At 43.5% G+C, this 20,270-nt stretch overlaps 2 protein-coding genes across 2 annotated transcripts in view; both read right to left on the reverse strand.

Annotated features, from left to right (window-relative positions):
- Positions 1-17,288, reverse strand: part of mcf2b (MCF.2 cell line derived transforming sequence b) — a gene marked incomplete at both ends in the record, with an annotated part of 30,655 nt that extends 13,367 nt beyond the window's left edge. The window contains 13 exons of the mRNA XM_083762567.1: positions 1,741-1,807; positions 2,660-2,760; positions 4,707-4,795; positions 5,843-6,023; positions 7,046-7,237; positions 8,255-8,446; positions 10,913-11,032; positions 11,148-11,262; positions 13,043-13,167; positions 13,599-13,748; positions 14,310-14,426; positions 15,475-15,609; positions 17,238-17,288. Coding sequence (XP_083618693.1) covers positions 1,741-1,807; positions 2,660-2,760; positions 4,707-4,795; positions 5,843-6,023; positions 7,046-7,237; positions 8,255-8,446; positions 10,913-11,032; positions 11,148-11,262; positions 13,043-13,167; positions 13,599-13,748; positions 14,310-14,426; positions 15,475-15,609; positions 17,238-17,288 — 1,635 coding nt within the window. The remainder of the gene's footprint in view (positions 1-1,740; positions 1,808-2,659; positions 2,761-4,706; positions 4,796-5,842; positions 6,024-7,045; positions 7,238-8,254; positions 8,447-10,912; positions 11,033-11,147; positions 11,263-13,042; positions 13,168-13,598; positions 13,749-14,309; positions 14,427-15,474; positions 15,610-17,237) is intronic.
- Positions 1-20,270, reverse strand: part of ubtd2 (ubiquitin domain containing 2) — a 393,205-nt gene that overhangs the window by 320,448 nt on the left and 52,487 nt on the right. The gene's annotated exons all lie outside the window — the stretch shown is intronic.

Consider the following 20,270-nt stretch of genomic DNA (forward strand, 5'->3'; position numbering starts at 1 on the left):
AGCTTTTCTAAAGCGCTTTACAATGGTTCATTCATTCATACATTGGGAGGTGAAGCGGCGAACAGTCGACGCCAGCGTCATCACTTCCCAGTTCCCACATTCACACACCAATGGTAGCAAGCTCACACCGACCAACTCATTGGAGGCAATGTAGGGTTCAGTGTCTTGCCCAAGGACACTTCGACAGGAGAAGCCGGGATTCGAACCGCCGACCCAGGGATCATTGGACGACCTGCTCTACCTCCTGAGCCACAAAGTAGCCTTGCCGAGCCATGAGGCCCATAGGGCAGGAGCCTATCTCCTGTTTCTGTAGCGTGAGGCAGCTTGATGTACAAGTACACCCCTGGACATGGCGCTAGTATGTCGCAGCCACAGCCGCACCGATAATGCAGTGTTTGTATCTATGGGCCTACAGTGTGGCGAACATGATGCAGTGTTTGTATCTATAAGGGCCTACAGCGTGGCGAAACAGGATGCAGTGTTTGTATCTATAAGGGCCTACAGCGTGGAGAGCATGATGCAGTGTTTGTATCTATAAGGGCCTACAGTGTGGCGAACATGATGCAGTGTTTGTATCTATAAGGGCCTACAGCGTGGCGAACAGGATGCAGTGTTTGTATCTATAAGGGCCTACAGTGTGGCGAACAGGATGCAGTGTTTGTATCTATAAGGGCCTACAGCGTGGAGAGCATGATGCAGTGTTTGTATCTATAAGGGGCTACAGTGTGGCGAACATGATGCAGTGTTTGTATCTATAAGGGCCTACAGCGTGGCGAACAGGATGCAGTGTTTGTATCTATAAGGGCCTACAGCGTGGCGAACATGATGCAGTGTTTGTATCTATAAGGGCCTACAGCGTGGCGAACATGATGCAGTGTTTGTATCTATAAGGGCCTACAGCGTGGCGAACATGATGCAGTGTTTGTATCTATAAGGGCCTACAGCGTGGAGAGCATGATGCAGTGTTTGTATCTATAAGGGCCTACAGTGTGGCGAACATGATGCAGTGTTTGTATCTATGGGCCTACAGCGTGGAGAGCATGATGCAGTGTTTGTATCTATAAGGGCCTACAGTGTGGCGAACATGATGCAGTGTTTGTATCTATAAGGGCCTACAGCGTGGCGAACAGGATGCAGTGTTTGTATCTATGGGCCTACAGTGTGGCGAACATGATGCAGTGTTTGTATCTATGGGCCTACAGCGTGGCGAACATGATGCAGTGTTTGTATCTATAAGGGCCTACAGCGTGGAGAACATGATGCAGTGTTTGTATCTATGGGCCTACAGCGTGGTGAACAGGATGCAGTGTTTGTATCTATAAGGGCCTACAGCGTGGCGAACATGATGCAGTGTTTGTATCTATAAGGGCCTACAGCGTGGAGAGCATGATGCAGTGTTTGTATCTATAAGGGCCTACAGCGTGGCGAACAGGATGCAGTGTTTGTATCTATAAGGGCCTACAGCGTGGCGAACAGGATGCAGTGTTTGTATCTATAAGGGCCTACAGCCTGGAGAACATGATGCAGTGTTTGTATCTATGACTATAAGGGCCTACAGTGTGGCGAACGTGAGCCAACACACTCTAAAATCCTCAGTGTTCATGTACTGTACACAGAGTTAATCACTTCATTCTGAGAATTAAATTCTGAGATTCTGAACACCATTAACCATTTCAACAAAGAATACAGTCAGCAACATTAGCAGTACTCTGATACTGCCACGCAGTGCCACATACTCACCAGCAGAACAGAGAGTAGCTCATCTACGTAGATCCTCTCTGACGCTATCAACTCTTTCATGATGTGGCTGGAGAGACAGAATGAACAAACACATTCAAATCTACTCTAAACCGACACCTAGTGGACAGTGTGAGCATTGTGGCGTACAGGCCCTCCTCCCAAACTTTTGGCCTGTATTTACTCAAGATGACACAGAATCCTGTGGTGAGACCTGTATGGATGCAATATATTTAGCCATTTTCACCCTGGAGACCTTCTTTTTGGGATGTTATTAGAGGCACAAATGTTAAAAAATATGTTCCACTTGTACACTCTCAGAGTTGCAGTAGCTTTTATTTTGGACCACTGGTTTTCCGACTCGAGGGCCCACGTTGAGAACCAGTGCATTAGCATGTTCTTAAAGTAGTAGTAATAGTAGTAGTAGTTCCATTTGTACATTTCTCTTTTCCACCAGGGTTGAACCGGTTCAGTTATTTTTGCCCACCTAATATTGAACCAGTTCAGAGTGTTTACCTTCCACTGAAAATGAATTGCTTCAGAACCCTAAAAGTTGTTTCGGAACTGGAACCAAAAAATGGCCGCCGGTTCCGTGAAAGCTCCAAGAATCTAGAACGGAACCAGTTCTAGAACCAACGTTCTTTTGGTGGAAAAGGGGCCTCACAGTTATGGGGGTTCTTGAAACTCAAAAGTTTGAGAACTGCCACGCTACTAAGAGAGAACCAGATCAAGAGTGCAGTCAGAGCTCTGATTCAAAGTTTACTTCAAAGGCAGAATTTGTTTGTTGAACACCTATCACCAGTGCACCAAAATGAGCAGGCCGGCAACTTTGATGCATTCTCAACAGTTCTGATTTATTTTTTATATCCTGAAAAAAGTATTGCATTCATGGATGAGGGGATAAAGGTGAAAGGTTGCATACCGTGTGAGCTGCTCAGGGTTCTCCTCTGCCTCGGAGTCCGTGTCGGGGGCGGGGCCATACAGACAGCTGCGGTTGCCTTGGTAATCGTGCATCACTTCAATCTGACGGCAGACACAAATGATAGAACACAACAATTAGGTGTGTGTGTGTGTGTGTGTGTTCACTATATAAATGTTTCATCATAGGATAAGAAAGTGATTTTTTTTTTATTGATTTGCAATGATCCTTCCCTCTAAGGGGCCAAGTAGCCCTAAACCATGGCAAGGTCAAGAGTTCAGGTCTGTACTGTTGTCTTGGTATCTTGCTTTGCTCTCTTGGGTAATTTATCCTTGCTGGTTATAGCCACATATACTGTAGCGTGTATGGCCTGTCACAGGGGTGCTGAAACATTTATGAATCGATGCGGTGTGTTGTCCTTGATTTGGCCAATATATCACGACCTGTTTTCTTTTCACAAGCCTTCAGAACAAGCTTGTGGTTTGCTTGGTTCAGTAAGTGGCAATTTGTAGTCATGATAGGATAGCACGATAGAAATGTACAGTCATGAATTTTAAAATGTTTTTTTATCAAAAGAGCTTCTGGAGAATGCTCTGCCCCCTCCGTGCTGAGAGTCTAGCGCAACCTGGAAGCGAGGCTGAATGATTGGATCATTCCCGGGCAACAACGAAAGTGAGATGGTAATTTGTGCGTCACATACCCCTAACCTTGTTTACTCACTAATACCGGTAAACACAGTTGTAGGCGGATAGACTACTGTCAACGAGATACTCTTTCCCGGTGAACAAAATTGTACAGTCCCACTGGAATTCCCCGACTGTCTGCCTGTCGGCTCACCATTCTGTAAAACGTCTAAGGCAGATGTTTTCTGCTGCATTTAGATGATCTCCAATATCCACCTCAACTGCAAATTCTACAAAACCATCCACTGTAACAATGTGGGGCGGCTATACCTGTAGATACCACACTGGTCTCTGCTGTTCATTGGAGTAATGTGTCAACACATTTGCCATATGGGCAGAGGCATGTGCATGATGCATGATTGCCCATGTATGTCTACTGAAGCAAGAATTTGCCGAAATTTCAAACAGTTTGATTTGTTACAAATGCCAGACGTGTGTGACGTATGTTAAATAAAATAATATAGGATTTCATACTAAAACACCTTAACTTGCATTGATAGTAACAGTAATTGTTGTAAAAATGTATGTACTGTATATACAACAATATACAATATACAACATATCTTGCAGTGGAGTTATGGCAAGTGTCCCCCTACCAATATGGTGGTGACATTGACGTACGACCACTGTGGCCAATGTGGCATCTACGTATTTCATTGTCTATGGTACCGTTTTGCCCATGTTTTGCCCCCGTTTTGCCCATGTTCTAATCTTGCTGAGATATGCAGCTGAAGCTCTAGATTGAGCTTGCATTGTCAATTCTGCCGTGACATTTTAGCAGCACTGATTGGTTATTCTGCCGTGTCCGCGGGAAGATGTAGCTGTAGCTTGCGTTGATTGGTCAGCTGCCATGTAATTCTGAGGGATGAGTAGCAATCAATCAGCACAAACGTATTACCATCTCTAGGTCCTTGCCATGAACTTGTATATCATCACTGTCGGGAAGAAACCCTGATCTCCATATTTCATCTGATATTTCATCAAATGTTTATGTATTTATAAATTATATCATTTATTTTTTCATAAATGAATTCCTAACATTATACTTTGTTGTATGACAGTTACACGCACATGTAGTGAATACAGCTGTTCTACAATCTCACAACGCACCACGATGCGACACACAGAGCGCTTGTCAATTTGAGCTATTTCTTTTTTTTTTTTTTTACAATTCGTGAAACGTTTCACCAATGACATGCCCAAAATAGGGAAAGTGGTTACGTCTGTCTGTGGGTTAAATGCAAATATTATAACCACTGAAAAGTATTAGCAAGAGACGAAATAATGACTACAATGGCACCCAGCTTCTTTTCCCCGACAAGTAACGGTTTAGTTTTCATTCAACCCTACAGCGACGATATGCACACCTTGGGCTGGCTATTGATCCTCCTGGCAGCCCTTTTACCAGGCAGCAGGTCAAAGGAGAACTTGGAGTTCAGCACATTGAAGTCCACACCTATCGAGAGGGAGTACACAGACAGACACATCACATCACAACTACTGTAGTAATAGTAGTATCTTCCTTTCGGTGTTGCTGCATATGCATAGATGCCTGTTTTTGGTGGATTCATGAAGTAGTGGCTTCGTCGTGATGGTGAAGTGACATGTGGGGTGTCTGGTGAAGTATACCGATACCGGTATCGGAAAAGCTGCCGATACTGCATAAAATGCTGGTATCAGCGAGTATGCCAGCCTATGCCATTCCGATACCATGTAATAATGTATTATTTTATTCGGTTGATGTTGCATGACTGTTTTATGTACTATTTACGCTTATTATTTTACTAACTTTAACAATTATTAATGGAATTTGTAGGTGTTACTACGTAGATCCGTGGTTCTCAAACTATTCCATTACAAGGATCACCATAACTCTGAAATGGAACAAAATGGACCCGACCATTTGTACACTCTCAGAGTGACAGACCTGTAAGGGTCCATTTGGAACCCCCTCAGGGAACCCTGAGAGTCCCTGGATCCTACTTTGAGAACCATTGTCCTAGATCAGGGGTGTCCAAAGTGCGGCCTGGGGACAGATTTTATACGGCCCTCGGCTTCATGCCTGAATTGTATAATTTGTATAATTTGTCAGGATTCCTTGTTCCTTGTTGTCTCATTCTGAAGGGGTATTAAAAAGGCTTTTCTTCTTGCACATCTGGCTACATTTGGTAATGGGAAATAAGGCTGATAAAAAGGCTGCGTTTTGTTCACAGCACACCTAACAAACAAAAGAACATTGATATTAAATATTGATGATGATAGTTACATAAAATTGTTTAAATGAGATGCATGTATGTGACTTTGTTATAGTCCGGAGGCACATTATGTCAGTCGATGAGATGTAGTTGGCCCTTGGGTGTTTTGATATTTTCTAATATGGCCCCCTTTGAAACAAGTTTGGACACACCTATCCGAGATCATTTTTGTTTAATTACACACTGGTATCGGGAAGGATAAACTAGCATCATAGTACATCTCTAGTGTCTGGGTGTAGATTGAATACCATGTCTAGGGGAGAAGAGGGGTGACTTGCATCGCTGTGAGGTCAGGTCAGGCTCTGGACGCGGGGCCACCGGCTGGATGGGTCTGACCTGGACGTCAGCTAGCTTCCTCAGGCACTGCTCTCTGTTCCTCATCATGGACTGCACTGACCCTAGCTTCTCAGACACCATGGTGATCTGGGACTGGTGGAGGACAGACGGATGCTAAGACGGTTTCCGACAGAAGTTCTGTTGTGGATTCAAACGCACAGCCTGTCTTTGACACACTGCCGCGGGCACACACTGTTTAAAAACACTGACCTTTCTAGCAAAATAGAACTTCTCATATTGTAGCAACTAGCAAGAGACAAACAACCTACAAGTTATGACATATTCCTTGTATCTTCCAATGGCTATAATGGGAGTGACATTTCAGATAAGGTTGTTTTGTAATTTGCAATGCATTCTCAAGCATTAGTTCACACACACATAACAGACACTTGTAGGTATAGATAGAACTTGGTGAGACTCAGCTAAACAAGACGCGCTCATTAAACTAGGGCTGCAATTATTGATTATTCTTTCAGCAATTATTCTACAGATGACCTTTTTCGTGTTTTCTACAAATGGACAAACAAAATCAAATATTTAAAAAGAAAATACTTATGTGACTTTCAGATATAAGTCTCACGTTTTGTTATTGACATATGGTATACAGTACACACTTGATTGACAGATTGGGCACTGCACTGGTAATTAGGTGGTGGGTGTGATCACTGGAGCTGGGCCCTGCCACGCTAATTATAGTCATGGCATTCGCCTGTTCACATGGAGTGGGAATTTGGACAGAGAGGAGGTGAGCGCAGGAGACGACAATTTCGGTTGACCGCAAATATGGCAACTTAACACCGTAACATCCACGTTAGTATAATAGTTAATGGCCGGGAACTGTTGTACTTTACGTGGTGAAGAATAAATGGTGTTATTACTCGGCTTGGTTGAATGCTTGATTCTGATTGGTCAATCGCTTTATTCAGCGCGGTGTTGTTTCTTGACAATGGCCGCTCCGCTCTATAACAGACCGATGGCTAATCAACACCAGCTTTGATCAGATCACCTTCAGAGTGATTATGCCACATCCGCTCCGCGTCGGTGGCTAATCACCCTGTCTGTGATTTATTTAACAACAATAACCACCCAGCCATTCATTATTCCTTGCGTATTACCTGTAGCTGGGGAGTGAGTATGGCTTCAAACTCCAAGCTCAGAATGTCCTGGGTGTTTTTAAGTGCAGATGGCGCCCTCTCCTGGTGGCAAATGAGGTTCTGCAGGGCCTCCTGGGCTCCTTCTCTGGTCTGAAAGCGGTCCACCATCTGACTGGCTAACAGGTAGGCTGCCTCGTCACACCACCGCAGTGCCTACACACACACACACACACACAGAGGAGAACACACATCAACATCAAATAATATACACACATGCACACAGGTGAAACATAATGCATGTATCAACATACTCACACACAAAGTAGGACATAGAAGAACTCACTCACTCACTCACTCACTCTCTCACTATCACATATACAAATATGAGATTATAAACACAATGGTATACAATCTATATAATGTCATAACCTGGTTCATGATGAGACATGACAAAAAGAGAGGGATACACGGATAACTTAAAAGCCAAACATGATTTATTATAAATAAATGCAGATAAATTAACAAAATCGTCATGGGGTGTGTTTAGTCTGTCGAATCAGTGGTGTAGGTGAGTGGATATTGGTAAAGTATGGTGTGAGCCGGGTGCTGGGTGCGAAACCAAAGACAGACACCAAACCAAACGTGCAACTGAAGTATGAGACAGAGACAGGAATGGAGACTGCTCTTCAGGTCAGAGCTGATGGCCCTCCTGGCTACGCGTAAACCTGGCAGGCACCTGTAACAGAAACCAAGACAAAAAGACAAGCACTGGCAGACAGAGTGGGAGGCCTGTCACAATAATAATAATACATCTATTATTTATTTATCACATACCCAGCTTTTGTTTACCCTAGGTGAGTGATAAAAGCACCTAGAGGTTAATATCAGCCCTGAGACTGATGGGATTGATAAGGCAGCTGACCAGTCAGTGCAAGCTACTATTTTCTCGTCTTTGTGAATGAATAAGGCTATATGGCTATTGATCAATTATTGGGCAGGGCTGCATCAGTTCTTTGCTATGGCTTGGACTGACACTTTGTCTGGTAACCTCAGGCAGTGAACAATTGATGAATGCCTGGCTGATGATATTAGCAATTCCGAGAGCTTTGATCAGTCTGAATTTTAAAGCATTTGCGGTTTCACCTTTCATCTCAACTGTGTATATTATGAGCATGTGTTTGGATGTGTGTGTGTGTGTGCATGTGTGTGTGTGTGCGCGCGTGTGTATACCTCCTCCAGGCGTAGCAGCAGGTCTCGTGCGCGTGTGAGTGAAGCACGCTTGGTGCGTATGGCGTTGGTGATGACATCACAGTGGTGACGCAGCTCGTTGCAGCGCTGGACGATGAGTGCCAGCGCATAGTGGTGGTTGGCCGCAAGCTGGTGACCATGCAGAATCACCACCTGGGCACGGCCCATCTCCTCCTGCACAGCACGAGCGTGCGCGCACACACACACACACACACACACACACACACGCGCACACACACACGGAGAGAAATACAGTTTAAAATGAGCGATCAACATTATTTGCCATATGAGGATTTTCCTTCAACCTCACAGGAGGTGTTAGATTAACTAGAAATACCGCACTGCGGTTGTATGCCTCCGCCAACCGGTTACGTCCATGTCTATCTAGACTCGTACACAAAAGAACTTCAAAGGAATTTAATCATAGTGTTCTGTGGCTCTGTGCCAAATGTCATGAAATCCCCCCAAGGCCTTCCTGGGATATCGCGTTCTAATGGTTGGGAGGGACAGTACGGACGGACTGTGATTCCAGTTGGTTTGATCACATCATTACAAAGTGTAAACTATATGTGTTTAAGAGTGATTGATCCGGGAATTGGGGTTAGTGTGTTTTCAGGGAAAACTGTATTACAACATATGCAAAACCTTCGTGTCTGGTAGTGTTACTCTGTGGGTTGCATGCTGTTCACAAGAGGTTATGTAATGTTCCAAACTCTTAGCTCCCACACTTGTCTACATGCTAATCATTACAACAGGGGAATACAGAACGCAGCCCTGGGGGGCTCCTGTGTTGAGGGTCAAGGGGGCAGAGGTGTTGGAGCCGATCCTCATCACCTGGCAACGCTCTGACGAGAAGTCCAGAGTCCAGCCGCAGCCGAGCTGTGATCTAAATAATAAACGGCAAACTCAGTGTGTAGCTCAGTGTGTGTTGTGGCTAATGGCTATGGCATCCTCTGTGGATCGTTTTAGCTGATTATCAAATTGGTGGGGGCCTAGGGTGGGTGGCAGTCTCCTATTGATCAGCTCTTTGACATGCTTCTACAAGTCATTTAAAATGGACTGGAAATGATTGCAGCTGGTATGACACAGACGGGGACTGTGTTGTAAATGTCCCTGATGTGATAGCTCCTGATAGCTGCTTATTACAGTAGGTATGGAAGAGATTAAAGGTGATGGTGTAAACACCTGCCCAGGGGTCCCGCCTAGCTCCGCTGCTTTGTGTGTTAACCGTTTGAAAGAGCTTGTGCACCTGTGATCCACTAATGACCGGTGTGGTGATGGATATGACACACATCCAGCTGTGGTTGGCTGATTCTGCACTTGCTGACGCTTCAAGGGCTTGTTCTGATTAATGAATACTGTGTATGTGAGTTTAATGTAGATAAATATCCTGGAGTTGCAGATTCCGTCAAACAGTGGAATAACCATGGGACTACCTGAACAGAACATCATAGCAACGCTAGCTGATAGTCTTGCTAAGCAGTAAACCAGGCTGATTGGTGACATTTTATTATTAAAGATTAGCCGCCGACACGGAGCGGAAGTGGCATGATCACTCTGAAGGTGATTAGATCAAAGCTGGCGTTGATTAGCCATCGGTCTGTTATAGTTCAAAGCGGTCATTATCAAGAAACAACACTGTGCTGATTATATTTACTAAATATTTCATACTGTATCATCAAAACGGAACAACCCACCCCCCAACAGTGATGTTAAATCGCCAATAAAAATGACTATGACGGCCCAGGCCGTGGCGTAACGGTCTGGGCACCTGACTGGTAATCCAGTCGCAGTGTGCCGCGGGTTCGACTCCCGAGCCCGACACGGCCTTTACTGCATGTCATCCCCCCCATCTCTCTCCCGTTTCCTGTCAGCCTACTGTCTGTCCCTTCAAAAAATCAATAAAAGGCGTAAGCCGCAAAAACATATCTTAAAAAAAAAGAAAAAATGACTATGACCGTCACACAGGCCTAATAGCAATATGGCCTAAAATGTTATTCCATCCGGCTCGAGTGTTTACAGTACACTACAGTAATGTGCTGGTTCATTTTTGGCAACCCTTCCCTCAGAGATGCTTGATTAAAATCCCCAAGCACAACAATAGCAGCCTCTGGTATTCATTTTACGTTATGATGAAAGCCCCGTGTGGTGGGAGGGCAACGGTCACAATTTGATATAACCTATTACATATGTCGGCCTATTATCAACCCACAATGTAGATAGAATTTTACTCTCTTTATAATTATTATTATACTAATTGTAATGTACTGTATTTCCAAACATCGTATCAAAAATATCTCTGACATGCCTATTGAAAAGCACTTGGCTGTGCATGTTAATATTAACATTTAGCACATTGTTAAGATGCTGCACAAACTGGAGGGCACAGTGGATTCCAATAGATTGTTAAGTAGCGTCTTTTGTTTTGTGAAGTACCCTACCCGACAGTAAGTTGTGAGATACAGTATAGTAGCCTGATAGAGGACATACATGTGCGTGAATATAAAGTCATATTTGTGTGCCGACTGGCATCGTGGACCACTGGGGAATGCGAGAAACATGCGAGTGTGTGCGCGTGTGTGTGTGTGTGTGTGTGTGTGTGTGTGTGTGTGTGTGTGTGTGTGTGTGTGTGAGAGAGACCTGAGCGTTCTTATCAAGTGCCTCTAGGTCCTTCAGCATTTGTTCTATTTGAACAACAGTGGTTCCTACTAACGGAACGGCTTTCTCCTGCGCAGACACCTTCTCCAGCACCTCCTCCATCTACACAAACAAACACACACACACACACACACACACACACACACACACATCAACACAAAAATAAAGCTTATTTTTTAAGACATGTGTGTTCATGCCAGAGTGCGTGCGTGCGCACCTGTTGGAAGTTGATTTCATAGCACAGCAGTTGATGGTACTGCTGCATTTTCATATGGTGTTTCTCAAAGAAGCCATCAAATGCCTCCTCCATGTCTCTGAGCTGTGCCAGGAGCCTGCACACACACGCACGCACACACGCACACACACACACACACACACACACACACACACACACACACACACACACACACACACACACACACACACACACACACACACACACACACACACACACACACACACACACAATCAATTAAACAGACTCACTAGTCACTACACACAAATCAATGAACATATATAATACATGATACATCATGACACACTGAAAATGCACACACTGAAAGCTTATATTCCCTGCCCTACTGTATAATGGTCTAATGGTGCCTATTGTAGTTGTGCTTACATTTAAATGATTCATCATTTATGATTATTATATGATCCGCTCGGCTTCGCTCAATTTGGTGACCCCTTTGGAATGCTGTGCCACAAGCACAGTGAAAGACATCATGTAATCATATCACTTACACTATATATACTTACTGCAGTGAAACTTGAGCAGTGCGACTGTTTTGTTTTGCACGCTTGAATCTTATAGAATAGTCATTTTATTCACTTCATTATCTAGCTACCATTGTGTTGGTTGAACTGCTTGGTTTCAGTGCTTTGTCCTGCACTGTAACCGTATGATGGATTTTAATTCACTGTGCGATGGTGTGAGGCGATCTAACAATTAAGACTACTTGGACTAAACTGGATTAAAGTTAATTGGATTGAATTCAACTTTATTGAACCAAATACTATGGCTGTACTACACCCTTTGTCCAGTGAATACTATTCACACAGCTTGGCATTGTGTCTGCCCTGAGACTGGGAGGTTGGTTCAATCACCGGTTGAGTCATACCAAAGACTATAAAAATATTTACCCAATGCCTCCCTGCATCACCTCCCTGCATCCTCTCAGCATCAAGGGTTGGATTGCATGTGTTTGGCATGTGTTTGGCCTAACGTAACAGTCCAACAAGCATTAGTCCGACACCCTACCCAAAACCCAACCCTAAACCTAACCTCACAGGAAGCCACGGGTTAGTTTTAACCTGCCATGGGTTAGTTTTAACCTGCCACGCATGTCAGGAGCCACGGGTTAGTTTTAAACTGCCACAGGTTAGTTTTAACCTGCCATGGGTTAGTTTTAACCTGCCACACATACAGGGAGCCACGGGTGAGTTTTAACCAGCCACGGGTTCGTTTTAACCTGCCATGGGTTAGTTTTAACCTGCCACACATACCGGGAGCCACGGGTGAGTTTTAACCAGCCACGGGTGAGTTTTAACCAGCCACGGGTGAGTTTTAACCAGCCACGGGTGAGTTTTAACCAGCCACGGGTTCGTTGTAACTGGGCACGCATGTCGGGAGCGACGGTATTGTCGGACTAATGCCTGTCGGACTTATGTAAGTAATACTTAAATAAGTCCGTGCATACTTACTAAGTATGCACCCCGGATTGGGGGGGATTGTCACTGTGACATACTAGAGTCATGTCCAGGGAGTGATAAAGCGGGAAGAGGAGCACCTTTTTTTTATTTACAAGCCCCGGCCGTGCCGTGCTTCAGAGCACCACCCATGTAGAACAGCGAGTCCATCCCTTCTCGGCTGCGATGTTTTATATCTACTAAATCCATAGTCTGATTAGGCACTATAATAATACTTGGTTGACATAACGGTGTTGTGAAAAAACAAAGAAAATAACCTACAAAAAAAATATTTACCAGCTGCATTTTAATTTGCCCGAAAGGTCGATCATTGGTTAAAAATTTATAATTTTATTAAAAAAAAATAATAATAATCAAGTATATTTAATCTCATGTGGTCTCCATCCCTTGGTCCTTCCATACCTCTGAACAGTTCGTGTGTCTGCCTGGATGTCTCTCTCCTCCACTCCTTCTCTCTTGGAAGCCTTTGCAGTCTCCAGGTTGGCCTGCAGGAGGCGTCCTTCCTTCAGCACACCCCTGATGTCATCCTGAAATAACATGAAAGCACAATATTTGGTAGAGGTTTTGGTCATGTACCTTTCCATGATTATCATGTAAATCCAAATATTGGCTTGATATCTTCAATAGTTGCTCAATAGATTACGATTGATAATCCAATAGTCACCCCATTGACTTACATTGCACAGTGAAACAGGTCTCAAAGTCACACTTTTAGCATACAAACTAATGCAAACAAAGCTGATTCTGCCATTGTATAAAATAAAAAACTCTTATAATAAATGTTTTGTATGGAGCATTAAAACAAGAGTTACCTTCCTTTTTAAACTCAATTACTGCACTTTGCAGTACACCTCAGCACCAGGATATAGGGGGTCAAGCGTAAAATGTATCACAAATGTTATACACCTTTACCAACAACTTTTTTTTCAATTTTGTTCAATTTAGAGAGAGAGAGAACCTTCATCTGCCTGTAACGATGAGTGTGTGAGTGTAACAGGAACTCAATGGCGTTGGCATCATCTGGGAGTTCGGTGTCAGTCAACTCTGAACCAAAGCCCTGCAGAAGCTGAGCAATCTCCTTCACTGTCACTGCAAAGGTCTCTATGGCCTGTAGAGACAACACCCCCCACCCACACACACACACACACACACACACACACACACACACACACACACACAACAGAATCAGAAAACAACGTCCTGATGTTACGCATTCTTCCCCCTCCAAAATAGAGTCCCCACAAACAACAAGCACAACAACAACAAAAGACTGACTTGATAGAGCACTAAAGAGTAGCCTCTACCAACCCAGCTAAAACAGCATGCAATGTTTCATTATGTACATGCATATGCGTACATATATACCCTACCACAGATCTGTATCTTATACTTCTTTGTATTTGTAAGATTCTCAAATGTAGTGGTGGAAAACGTACTCACATTTTGTAAGTAAAAGTCAAGAATTCAAAATTTACTTGAGTAAAAGTACAAAATTATTGGTATCACAATGTACCAAAACGTTTCCACGCATTGTGACTCGAGCCGAGCTTATAGATAGGCTCTTTTCAAATAGTTGTTTTGTATTAATAATAAAAACATACCTTAACATGTACATGTACTTAGTTACTTTACACCAGTCAATTGTATGAATCACACCATAGTTGTGTACCGTGCGGAGGACAATCCAGTCACTCTGGCAGTACTCCACCGTCCCCGTGAATTCTGCGGCCAGGTGGTTCTCGTCGATGTAGCGGAGCAGGTCGCCCACCGATCGCAGCATCACCACCTGGTACAGTACAACAACAGACACAAGGCAGCTAACTGTACACAACGTAGGTCCAAAGGAAAGCACCGGTTCCCAAACACTGGGTCGCCATTTGTCATCGCCATTTGTGGGTCGGCCACATGTTTTTAATTAATATTATTTCAAAACATTTTCAAAAAAGTTTTTTTTCTCTGTAATTTCATGAAGAAATAAAAGAAAAATGAATAGCCGTGAATCAGCCGCGCCACGTTGAGCTTGTAGATCTGCTATTTTCACTAGTTCCGGGGAGACATAAAATTTCTCTTTTGGATCATGTCACAGGCGAAAACGTTTGGGAACCACTGCTACACGCAAGCAGTCCAAACGATTGTCACGCTCAACTCACAATTTATTTTGTATTAATGCCAGGTGCAGATTCTTAAACAATAACACTCTTCCAAAGCAATTCCCTCATTCAGTCCATTTTGGTCTAGGGAGTGACTACAAAATGTCTCTCCGTAACAGTAAATAACAGTACTGTCCCACTTTCCAAGGGATTCACAATGTCAGTGCCTTGCAATCTCAGCCTACAAACCTCATGTCCTGTCTCGCCGTCTGGGACTGGGATGGTTCTATAGGCAGCCCATTTTCATAAAACTACTCAAATGTATTTATGGGGATAGTTTTTCTCCATATGTTGTTTTAGGTGCAGTATAGCTACATTGATGATATATTTTCTCTGGTACTTTTGACATGTGCAGTGTATAAACTGGGCTACCCATATTGTGTCAGAAATCTTTACCAATAAAGAGCAGCCTTGTGGTTGGAGACACTATCCCACAACGTAACAAGTTAGATTTCTGCAAAGGGTGTTATCTTCCCCTGCAAGATACCGAACAGGAGGATACTGAACAGGTACAGTATCTGCTGGGGGGATTGTACCCAGAACCTTCCATTACATTATGGTCAGCTCACTGTGGACTTTATTCTCTATTTCCTCTTCCCCAGCTGCCCTTGTGGTCCCTTTCTCCTCTTTTGTGAGTGTCCCTCTCTCACCGGCATCTTTAACATGTGAGTGTCCCTCTCTCACCGGCATCTTTAACAGGAAATCATCCTGGCTGAAGCGGAAGCCCAGGTCAGTGCTGGAGGCGGGGCTAGGGGTGGAGCTCAGCAGACCTGTGGGGCGGAGCACCAGGACCAGGTGCAGGTTACCTGGAAAAGAGGTCTGGAAGAGACACAATAATAAGATGAGGAGGAGGTAAGGAAAGGGGTTCTGTGGTAAAACTCTATTATTCAAAACCTGTACAAACAAACATACTATAAACTTTGACTTTTTTTTTAATTACAATGGCAGGTCGACGCTGAGAAAAGCAGATGAGAAGGGTCAATCAGTTGATGGAATTCCAAAGTTGTCTACATAAAGCAGGAAAAATTCCTGCAGTATTCTTGCTATTTATTTTTTAAGACAGTAGGAAGAGGGAGATAGTAATACCTTTACCATTACTACCACCCTCTTCATAGGAAGAAGCCAGGATTCAGTGTAAATTAACAGGTTAGCTATGATCACATTTCACTCTCACCAGACACAACTGGCAGTCCAATCTACCAAATCCCTGCATGCTGCAGAATTAGCAGCTTGCTGTCGTTATGTAGCAGGGATCCAGCGCGCTTTACGTAGAAGTCTGACAGTCAGCTTTCCTGACACTCTCTGCATCCTTTATCTCTCCCTATCTATCAATCTGCTGCTCTATGCCTATTCTCTGTCTTCCCAGTTCCAACTCCCCCTAACCACATCACTTTTCTCTACAAATATCTGACAGATATATCATATTTTCAAGCTTGAAAATAGGTTATTTAGGAATGATTATTCAGTGATTAATATTCTGGCTTTTATGTTATGTTGAAAGTGGTTGAAAGTGGTGGACTTACTCATAGGTCATAGGTCACATAGGCCTACCAATCATTTTCTCTGACTCACTCTCTGTCAACCCTACTACCGCACTCCCCATCTGTCTATCAATCGTCCATCAAAACTCCCAATAACTCCACTGAGTCCACTCCCAGATCATCCCATTGCTCCATCCTTCCTTGCCTCCCCATCACTCACCCTGCCTCCCACCTTCAGTGTAAATCCACGTGTGAGTGAGTACAGAGCATAGTTAGAGGATTTTGCAATGATTTGCTATCAAGACAATCGACAACTTTTATACTGCAGTGCTTAGGCTACTGCTTAGAGTAGCACGAAGCCCATATATACTGCTGCAAGTGTGAAGTGAGCTTAGATGCCCCTCCATCCACCCCCAAACTTTGAGATGGCTGCGTTCTTTCCAGAAACTGTAAAAACCACAACGAATTTGGCTATACTCTCAGTTTACCTGCGTGTGGTGTCAATTATTTAAGATGTAGCCCCCTATATCCAAATGACACCAAAGGATACATTTAGCTTTAAGACACACTTTATGCTGCAATGCTAAAGCTCCTATGCTAGTACTCTCAGACTCAAATAAGTAACGGTGGCCAAATAAGTAACACACATTATCATACACACAAATACACGCGTTTGTCATTGGCCCAGTGGCCTGTCAGACTACCACTTTGGTGTGATTACATTATTTGATCTACACCAAACCACATGTACAAAGGCTGAATACTAGTTGGTTAATTTGCAATGCATGGCAAATGATGGCATGCATATCCCTATGCGGCAGTACAAGATAGTTTCTTTCCCCTAATCTCTGTGCCCTCTCTCTCGCTCTCTCTCTCGCTCTCTCTCTCTCTCTCTCTTTACTGCAGTATCCTCTCGCCGCCCCGTTAGAAACCTCCCCACTTCCCACCTCCCCGACAGGAGCTTACCGCGGCCCGACGGAGACGGGGGAACCCCCGCAGCGGGTTCGACTCCGCCATGGCAAGGCTCTTCTCCCCGCAACTTCCCTGGCTTTGTTCACCGGGGGGTCCGGTGTGGTGTGTTATAAGTCCGCGGTGGGACTATACCGGAGGAGCGAGCGGCCAAGCAGCAGCAGCGGCGGCGGCGGTGGCGGCAGCAGCATTAGCAGCGCTAAATCTACTGCAGTGGCGGAGCGGTGCAGCGATACGCGCTCTACTGGATCTGGACTGGATCTGCTGTGCTGTGTGTAGTATACACTGTACAGTACCCCCTCTCTCCCCTCTCTCCTCTCCTCTCCTCTCCTCTTTACCGGAGGACGAGGAGGGTCACTGTCTACCTGACGTCAGCTACAAAATAAAGTTGAGCCACATGACACGATGCGCGGCATCCATGCGCCCCCCTTGCAGGGCTGGCTGTTGCTATCTGACAAGTGACAACATTCATTTATTGATAATCGTTACATCTTATGGTTTCATTCTTAGCCTACAGTAGGCCTACCAGCACGTGGGTGGGACAGGCTGCAGCATTGAGTAAAAATCGTTGGATTTCGGTTCCACGACAAATTTGTAGCAAGCCAAGACATTTTGAAAAATGTTAATTTTTTAAGCAAAAGCTTTTCAAAACATCTATAGACTTCACTTGACCAAATACAATTAAATTAACATATGGAACAAAGTTAAAATAACCCGGGCCCAATAACATTGTGTAAAAACAATGATTTCTAACAATTTACATATAGGCCTACTAGATCTGATTCTGAGGTTTTTCATCGTGAACTTGAATATTATGAACTGAAGGTCATGCAGTTAACCACAGTTAATCACAATTTCTATGATGTTTTTCAACAGAAAATTGTTTTATGTTTTTGTAGGCTACATCCTTCCATCTGTTGGCTCTGTGAGGAAGGTGAGTCTGTTCTGTGCTCTTGCTATAGATCATGTTTTAAAAGTTATTTAATGAATGCAAAATGCACCATCAATTCATCTGTATAACTTGAAATGCTGTTGGTTAATATTTTTTATGGAAAATGTAGTGTTTTGATGTTACTGTAGCATCATGCACCTTTCAGTTAACAGCATTAATTGTTACTTATGTAGGTAGAGTGACAGCACCTGCAATTGAGAAAAAGAGCTAGCATGTAACCAATGCAACACAGCCCATCCTGTCATGTAGCTAGTAGGCCTATTATAAAGACCCTTTTATTTATTTATTTTAAATATATGAATGCAAACTGGACAGTTGTTTAATTCGTTTTTTAATTTGTTTAATTTGTCTCTATATTTTAGGCCTAGGCCTACTGGTAGTATGGGTTGTATAAACTACATAGCCATATTAGGCGAGTTGTTGCATTACAAGTTTGTAACTCTTGATCTTCACGTTTGTGAACATGGACACACGTTTGTGTCCACTTTTTTGTGACTTCATGAGTTCATATTCAGATAGGCCTAGCCTATAATGTGAATATTCTTTTGCCACCAATGGAGTTTTGTTTCACAAGTTCTCGATTCTTATACCAGTTCCCCAGAAAGCCTACAAGCTCTTGCATTTTGTTTTTGCTTCATATCATTTATCCCTTGGGTAAATTGAGACACATCTACCGGTAGGTATTTGACCGGCAATAAGGCCAAACCTTTGTTTGCACCTTCAAAGGGTAAAACAAAAAGGGAATCACGTGACATTGATCCCCTTCCCCTATTCACTCATAAAAGGACACAGGTACACAGATACAGAGATCTCCATATATGAAGATCTCTGTACGTCTACTCTGACAAAGCTCTTGACTTAGACATATTGGTCAGATTGGCTGTGAAACGGTGTGAGGGACGCTTTGCGGCCTGAACTCTTAGCAGCCATATCTTGCGAAACCCTTAAAACCCCTTATGCCTAAACTTATTTAAAAAAAAAATACTATTTTAAAACATTTTAAAATAGCATATCACTATAGAGGTTCAGCCCGCCAGAGTTCACTTTGCACATGTATACATTGTGTACAAAAGATAATAATTTATACTTTCATTGTTTACAATTACACAATTAAGCAGATCCACATCCACTTTATTGGACTTTATTGACATAACATACATGCTTTGTCCTTCTGCAGAATTACTGGCTTCCAAAAAGCAAATTATGGCTGACAAGAAACCAATAGACGATCGAAGTGCAAGAGCCAGACAATTTGAATAAGGTAGGATCACTTCTCACCAATGGTCACATTACATGATGAGACAGGAACCTGTTACTTCCATTCAGCTGTTCCTGTGATAGCCAGACCCTCTCTGCATCACACAACACAATTAGTTTACAATTTACAAAATTTGGCAGACACTCTTATCCAGGGGTACAAGTGCAGAGACATCTAGACCTAGAACTTGTGATCATTGTACTTTGGATCTGTGAGATTACTTTAGTAAACTTACTTCTAAAACTTTTGTAACGCATTTCTCACCCCTGTGTCAATTGTTTAATGTGATCCTGGGCTCTACACACCCTCCGCCAACCTAGTCCCCATATATGAGGGACTTGAACTCATGCTTCCTTCATGCCTGAGTGTAATCTTGTAAACTCTGCAATTATGAACTGAACTGCAGGGAGGTGAGGTTGTAGATGTGAGTTTTCTGACAGCGGCAGGGAATTGGGAGTCATATCACATTATTTTAAGATTACCTATACTGTATGTGTGTGTGTGTGTGTGTGTGTGTGTGTGTGTGTGTGTGTGTGTGTGTGTGTGTGTGTGTGTGTGTGTGTGTGTGTGTGTGTGTGTGTGTGTGTGTGTGTGTGTGTGTGTGTGTGTGTGTGTGTGTGTGTGTGTGTGTGTGTGTGTGTGTGTGTGCGTGCGTGCGTGCGTGCGTGCGTGCGTGCAATCATGAGTGTAAAAGCACATACACCACTATGGGACAAGTCCCAGTCCTCTGCGTGTTAGTAATCTGTTGACATATGGACATCTCTGGATTGCCTGTTTTTCTTGATTTAATACACAATAAATGTGTCTGCACATTGCACCA

Source organism: Protomyctophum parallelum, assembly GCF_964188405.1.
Source record: "Protomyctophum parallelum genome assembly, chromosome: 1".
NCBI classification, from domain to species: Eukaryota; Metazoa; Chordata; class Actinopteri; order Myctophiformes; family Myctophidae; genus Protomyctophum; species Protomyctophum parallelum.